This window comes from Orycteropus afer, unplaced genomic scaffold (genome assembly GCF_000298275.1).
Source record: "Orycteropus afer afer isolate SDZICR_OR568_19922 unplaced genomic scaffold, OryAfe1.0 scaffold00060, whole genome shotgun sequence".
NCBI lineage: Eukaryota > Metazoa > Chordata > Mammalia > Tubulidentata > Orycteropodidae > Orycteropus > Orycteropus afer.
Genome location: NW_006921647.1, coordinates 549,092 through 557,181, shown reverse-complemented (window position 1 = coordinate 557,181; position 8,090 = coordinate 549,092). Strand labels below are relative to the sequence as shown.

Below are 8,090 nucleotides of genomic sequence, written 5' to 3'. Positions count from 1 at the left end.
CTCTGTCCTGTAGTGTCGCTAGGAGCTCTGGTAGCATAGTGGCTAAGGCACTTGACTGCTAACCAGAAGGCTGGCGGTTCAAACCCACCAGCCACTCCTCGGAAGGAAGGTTGGGCATTCCTACTATCTTTAGTGATACTGCCTCGGAAACCCAAGGAGGGGTCACTATGAGTTGGGGCCGACTTGATGGCAAACAACAACAGTAGTGTCACTATGAGTCAGAATTGATTTGATGGCAGTGTTTTTTTTTTTTTTTTAACATTTAGTTACTTCAAAGAAACTGTATTAAAAAAAATTAAAACATCCCCAAACACCCATATTGCCCATGCCTAAAATTTTTTACACTTAAATATCAATCAATCATTGATTAGTTTAAAAGATTCTCTCTTTTTCTTTCTTTCTTTCTTCTTCATTCCCCCTCTCCTTTACCTCTTCCCCTCATTCCCTCACCCAGCCCCTTTCTTTCAGCTAACCAGGTAGCATCTCAGTCATGTATTTTAAAATAGGAAGCCATTCACATTTTAAAAACTTTTCACTGACTGGTCTGAGAAATGCTGTGGAGATAATCTTCAGATTTCATTATAAAATTTGTCCACTCCTGACAAATGTCCTCCATGGAGAATTCTTTACCACCATATTCCAGAGGAAGAATATCTGGAAAATGCTGTTGCAAGCTTTGTTTGTAATTGGTCCCATGCATATGAATCTGAAATAGTCAAAATGTTTTAGAAAATATTTCCTCCACCTATCAAAAGAGTAGGTGCGTTTCAGTGGAAAATCATTACCATGAGACAAGGAACTCTAATAACTTGGAAGATAGGAGGGCATGTATAGATATCACATCCTTTATTCTTCTGTTGATGAATCTAACAAGTTTATTTATATTTAGTTAACTCCCTATTAATCTAATACTTTTACTGTTTTCCTAGATTTCCATTTATATAACTACACTAGATGTATTTAAAAAAAATAATAATAAATACTCTTTTCCTCTTTCAAAAGTAGATTTTCTATACATAAGAGATAGACAACAGATGCTAATACCAACCAATGTGTCCACAATACTGTATTACCATTAACACCAAACAAAAGAAAAAAGTAGATTTTTTTTAATCTAAAGAAATTCTTTTATAAGTTCTGTTCCTTGACATGGGAGCTCTGATGGCGTAGTGCCTAAGGCATTTGACTGATAACCGGAAGGCTGGTGGTTCAAACCCACCAGCCACTCCTCAGAAGGAAGGCTGGGCAATCTACTTCCATAGTGATACCACCTCAGAAACCCAAGGAGGGATCAGTGTAAATTAGATCCAACTCCACGGCAGTGAGTTTTGTAATTCTTAGCAAAATAACTAATATCCTGGGACTATTCTGTAGAGGATAAAATTGTATTTTCTGGTGTTAGTTTGTATTAGATAGAAGCATATTATCTGAAAACACAATTAAGTATATGAGGAATGATTTATGGGCTATAGTTGATGGATACTCTTAATTAATACAAAAAGTAAGAGATAATTACCATGATTGGAAACCTTAAATTTTCAAATTTTTTAAGCTATTAAAATTGATCACTTAATGCTTTGAAGTTAACAAAAATACTTAGAACCTTGAATCAAAAGCACATCTTAGTGACATAAATTAATAATCTTTTTCCATTTGCTAGGGCAAATTTTTCATCTATACATTCAATAATTATTTTATAAGCACATACACTTTGTTAGGGTATGGGGGTTAAAAAAGCAAATTTCCTGCACTCAGGAACCTCACAGTCTCTATTCCTGATTTATCAACTAATTGAGAAAAAATTCTAATAACTCCCTGGGAAGAGAGAAATAAGAACATTTGTGAATACAGGATATTGTTAATTTTACAAATTATCATTTGACATGTCAAATAGCTGAAAAGGAGACAAGTGTCTGGATAGGTTTTTTCTTCCTATTTTGCAAGTCTGTTTCATAATTGGATATCAAATGCTTTCCCCAATTTCTTAGTTTCTTATTTCTCTTTCTTTTTTGCTTATATTATCCTATATGTTAGGTGCAATATATTCTTGTTTTTTTTCATTTGTTCAGTCTATAACCCACATTAGAAATACTTGGTTTTTCAAGATCTTTCAGAGATAAACAATGGGTAGTCAGCTATTTCCAAACTACATATTAGAGAGAGAAGAAAAAAATGAACTGAAAAAACTGACTTTAAAAAAAAAAATCACAGTGGAAAATGACTGAACCATCTTCACTAAAACAGACAATTTAAGGTGGCTTTCCTTGAAGACAGGCAGAAAAGTCCACTGGATAACCACAAAAGCAACTCTAAGATCATAATTTCCTGACCTGGTATAAGACATTACATTTTCTTAAGTAAAAAAGTGGAACATTCAGCTGCTAATCAAAAGGTTTGTAGTTTGAACCCACCAACCACTCCATAGGAGAAAAATGAGCCATAAAGATTTACAGCCTTGGAAACCCTATGAGGCATTTCTACTCTGTCCTATAGTGTGACTATGAGGTAGAATCAACTTGATGGCAGTGGGTTTGGGGTTAAGTAAAACAATATTTAAAATTCTGAATATCCTATTACAATTCACTTTATTGGTATTTATATTTAAATGATTTTTGAGATATAAATTGTCAAAACTTTAAAAAAAATTGTGTTCAGGCATTAGATGATGCCAATATATGTTAATAAATGCTTTAAAATTTCTCATCTGTAGATTAATGTAGAAGAATGGTTTCAGTTCTTTGAAACTCAGACTCTATTTTCAGCCCTTTATATTCACCTGAAATAAGGCTCCACAGGTTCAGTAAAAACATCAAATTTCTTTGCTTTTACCTGACATATTAACTCACACATCTCAGGTATTCTAGTTTTCAGTTAACATGTTTAATTAACCAATATATGTACCATTTTATTTGTAATGATAATACATTCATAGGTTAGAAATCCAAAGAAAATAAAAGATATATGTGAAGATGGCTTGCTCCCCATCCTATCCTAAAATTCACCCCAATCCACAACTCCACTTTGTTCCCTATAAACCAACCAAACTCATTGCCATTGAGTCGATTCTGACTCAAAGCAAACCCTTTGGGTTTCTGAGACAATAAATCTTTATGGAAGTAGATTGCCTAGTTTTCTTTCCACAGGGTGGCTGGTAGGTTTGAACCACCAAACTTCTGGTTAGCAGTCAAATGCCTTAGGCACTACACCACATATATTATTTCCTTGTATATATTTTATTAATTTTATTCAAATGTAACTATATATTGTGATTTCTCCATTTTTCATACAAAGCTAATATACCATGAGTACTATTTTATACTTTGCTTATTTCACTTTACAGTATATCCTGGAAATCTTGTTGTATTCCATGTGTGGTAGTACCATAGTTAATTTATCCAGTCCCCCATCACTGAATACTTGGTAGTTTCCAATCTTTGCTGCAATGAATCCCCTGGTATATACAGGTGTATATGTACAGCTGTAGGATAGACTCTCGGAAATGCAAATACTGTAATTTTGACAACTGTTGTCACACCGCCCTCTACAGGGACTGTACCATTTTGCATTCCCACCAACAATGCATGAAAATCCTTGTCTCTCCATAACCTCACTAATGTTTGAGTTTCTAAACATGAAAGTATATTTTAATTTAATGAAAGTAATTGGCTTGATAGATAAATAATCAAAATATTTGGCTAATGGGAGTAAATAATAAGGTAAAGTTTAAACAAAAAAGATTGGAAATCTTAGTGTAGAGGAATAGTGACTTGAATGTGCTTACTCACCCGTTCTTTAATTTTTTCAGTCAGGAATGGTTTAATCATGGAAAAAACAGCATGAAAAACTATTGGCTCATTTATCAAATGGATGCCACGAACTTTCAATGGAAAGGAGTCCTTTCAAAAAGAAAGACAAACTTCAATAATAAAGTATAAATAAATATTATAACTATATTCCTAGGGGCAAGTGCCTTCTTTGAACTTCACTGTACTCACAGTAATATCTAAAGTGTGATTTTATTTACAAAAGCATTTATTCCATCAATACAATAGCCTACTTGACAAATCACTGTCATCAGATTAAGAAAAGATATCTAAAGAGGTTTCCCTTTGTAGCTTAACCAAATTATTTTAAGAAATGCCAGTACCTTTTTTAAGACCCATAGAATCTCATCTCCAATCATATATAATGTCTTTTGAGGTACCAATGAATTATTTGAACATTTATATTTAACTTTTCCCAAAAAAACTTGTTATTTTGAAAAAAAAAAAAAAAAGTCAAGTTCTCATGAAAATGGAAAGAATAGTTCAGTAAACACACACAGCAAAAGTTTTAAACTTTTGACACTGGTATAAGTCTGCAAAGTCAAAGAAATACCGACTTTTTTACAAAGTTTAAAAAGTTAAGAGTTGAAAATAAACTTTATGAAATAGTTTCCAATGTATTATTAACAAAGTTTTTCCCAAAAAATTCTTTTATGCTAAGTGTTTTCTTTTTTTTCTTTTTCCTATTCACAGATTTAGAGATATACTAATTTAAGGAGATCTGGTGGCATAGTGCCTAAAGCATTTGACTGTTAACCAGAAGGTTGGTGGTTCAAACCCACCAACCACTCCACAAAAGGAAGACTGGGCAATCTACTTCCATAAAGATTTACTGCCTCGGAAAACCAATGGGGGTCGCTTTGAGTCAGAATCAACTCAATGGCAGTGAGTTTGGTTTTTTAGTTTTTATATTACTAATTAGGAACTCTGGTAGCATAGTGCCTAAGGCACTTGACTGCTAACCAGAAGGCTGGCGGTTCAAACCCACCAGCCACTCCTCAGAAGGAAGATGGGGCAATCTACTTCCATAGTGATACTGCCTCGGAAACCCAAAGTGGGGTCGCTATGAGTCGGGTCCAACTTGAGGGCACATAACAACAACAACAACATATTACTAATTTGGGGAGTTTTCCTCCAGATTTTTTTTCTATGCATAATTTTGTTTTAAATCTAATAGCTAATATGGTAGCTACATAATTTGCATACTGTTTCATTCCACTGATGCATCATGGTTTTAATAAACATCATAGGTTTTAATATTGTTGCAATAATCCATCAAATAGATGTACCGTAATTTAAATAATTGTTTTCCTATTTCTGAACACAATCTGTTCCTGGTTTTCTTCTAGTGTAAGTGATCCTGCACTGACTATCTTTATGTATAAGAAGCAGTATTGTGTAGTGTTGGGTATAAGCACAATGTTTACATTCAGGTGATGTGGTCTGAAATGCCTGCTTCACTGCTTACTAACTGTTTTTTGGCATTGTTTATTAATTTGGAAAATGGGACAAATAATGATCATACTTCATTGGCTTGCTATGAATATTAAATGATAATGCAACTGAAGCACATAAACCAAAAAAATCAAACTCACTGCCATCAAGTCAGTTCTGACTCATAGCAACCCCCATTGGATTGGCAAGGCTGTAAATGTTTATGGAAGTAAATTGCCTCATTTTCCTCCCATGGAACAGATGGTAGCTTTGAACTGCTGACCTTCTGGTTAGCAGACAAATGTCGTATCCACTATGCCACCAGAACTCCTTTGGAAGCACGTTGTAAGCTATTATTGTTATATACAAAGTCTTGACTATATTTACTATGTTGTTGTTGTTAGATGCAATTGAGTCAGTTCTGTCTCATATTGATCTTGTGTACAACAGAACAAAACACTGCCTGATCCTGGCATATTGGTTGCCAGAAATAAAATCAAAGGGTCAGAGATAATGACTATTTTAAAAACCTTTTGATTTCTAAAAGAACAGTATCAATTTATACCTTCTAACACTTAGGTGATATTTTTATCATACCACAGCTATAAATATTGTTTTCGAGTCATTTTAAACATTTAGAGTATAATTTTAATAATAGAAAAAGGTAGCTACATTATCATTTTAATGTATAAAATTCTGTGGTTATTAATTTTGAACATATTTTCAGTTTCCAACATTGTTTCTTTCATGAATTAACTCTCAACATTTTACTTCTGCTTAGCATTATTCCATTCTACGCCTCATTTAAAAAATTATTTAATTTTTGAATAAGTGTACTATTACTTCTCTTTGTCTAACATATAACCAAATTAAAAATATATCACTTGGAAGTACTATAGCTCACAGTTAAAATATTAAATTATTCAGGGAGCACTTACTGTAAGTACAGCAGCAATCTTCTTAGCTACAGATGGAGTAATTTGAAAAGCATGAGAAAACTGCCAGCCTTCCAGGTCAAAGACAGCCTTGACACCATTCCGCTGAGTTTCTACCTCCTGTACAATAAGCTCTGATGTAATTAGACTTACACGAAATGCATCATAAGCTGTGAAAACTTTTGGGTCCCAGTGTGCTAAAAAATAATAATAAAGAATATCATATCTCAGCATTGTTGAAAGAATCAGAAAGACTTGCAAATGAAAACTGTCTAATTCTTTTCAGAGGTAAAGGACTAGTGGAAATGAAAACATGTTCAAAGATCATGAAATGACTATTATATCAAATTGGTGGTACAATGTGCCTGTTTCTCCTGGTTGTTTTTGTTATTGGCTGATGTTGAGGTGACCCCTTTGTTACAGACTAGAACTGCTCTATAAGGTTTTCTTGGCTGTAATCATTACAGGGCTCCCTGGATGGCACAAACGGTTAAGTGCTCCACTATTTACTATAAAGGTTGGCAGTTCTAAACCACTTAATGGGACCTGATCGTCTGCTTCCAAAAGGTCACAACTTTGAAAACCCTATGCTGCAGTTCAATGCTGCATACATGGACTCATTATGAGTTGGAATTGACTCCATGGGAACAAACAACAATCTTCACAGAAGCAGATAACCAGGGCCGCCTTCTGTGGAGTTGCAGTCAACTGCAAGCCGCTTGCACCACCTAGCCTCTGCTTTTTCTCCCTACTTTCTTGTATCCTTACAAAAGAACATATGTTTGAGCACAAGGAAGTAAAGATGGATGCAGGCTGGATTTGATTGCCAGATGAATCTCCAGCCCAAAACAAGCAGAAGAGGGCTGCAAGGAAAGATAGGATTGCCTCTGAGTATGATCCAAACTCAAAAGGTGTGGGAAATGGGAAGAGAGAAAGTCTGGATTACGAAGAGCAACCTACAGTAGTCAGAGAGGTTGCTGAGGGAGAGTGTAAGAAGGAGTCAGGCAGAATGGAATCTTCTGACACCTCCTCAGGGACAACCAGCATATAATAGAGTCATTTGCCTACCAGGCTGGAACGATAGGTGTGGGCTTTGGACAAAGAGTCAGGGAAGTACCCCAAGTGGCCACACATACCCACGAGGAATAGGAGGTATCTAGGCTAGAAAGAGAAGTTACCGACATTCTTGTTTGCACATCTCATTCCTCCCCAACCATCTCTGATATAGGCCATGGCCTGCAGAAATGTGTATCCAAAGACCAACAAGTAGGTAATCTTTAAAAAAATATGCATCCATTAAGTATACAACTATTCCTCACTTACTGACTTTCTCATTATCCAACATACAGCATTTACAACAATAGTAAAAAAAATCTGCTATCCAACTATTTTGTGCATTAACAACATACATTGGCAGTCTGACAGTAATGAACAGCAATGCGCGAGGCAAGAGCAACATTGGCAGTGATGGTTAAAGTTTTATGTCAGATTGGTTGGGCCATAATTCTCAGTGGTTTGTTGTTGTTGTTGTTAGTGCCATCGAGTTGTTTCTGACTCATAGCAACCCCATGCACAGCAGAATGAAACACAGCCCGATCCCGCGCCAGCCCCACGATCCCTGCTATACTTGAGCCCATCATTGCAGCCACCATGTCAATCCATCCCGTTGAAGGCCTCCCCCTCTTTCATTGACCCTCCACCCTACCAAGCATGACATCCTTCTGCAGGGAATGGTCCCTTCTGACAACATGACCAAAATAGGTGAGATGAAGTCTGGCCATTCTTGCTTCCAAGGAGCATTCTAGCTGCACTTCCTCCAGGACAGATCTGTTAGTTCTTTTGGCAGTCCATGGTACTTTCATCATTCTTCGCCAGCACCACAACTCAAAAGCATCAA

The 8,090-nt window shown here is 35.6% G+C and overlaps 1 protein-coding gene across 1 annotated transcript in view; it reads right to left on the bottom strand.

Annotated features, from left to right (window-relative positions):
* Positions 1–532: 532 nt before the first annotated feature.
* TTPA (alpha tocopherol transfer protein) overlaps positions 533–8,090 on the bottom strand; it is a 32,017-nt gene continuing 24,459 nt past the window's right edge. Inside the window, exons 3-5 of the mRNA XM_007939471.2 lie at positions 6,197–6,390; positions 3,786–3,896; positions 533–706 (exon numbers count right to left, since the gene is read on the bottom strand). Of these exons, the coding sequence (XP_007937662.1) occupies positions 533–706; positions 3,786–3,896; positions 6,197–6,390 (479 nt within the window). The remainder of the gene's footprint in view (positions 707–3,785; positions 3,897–6,196; positions 6,391–8,090) is intronic.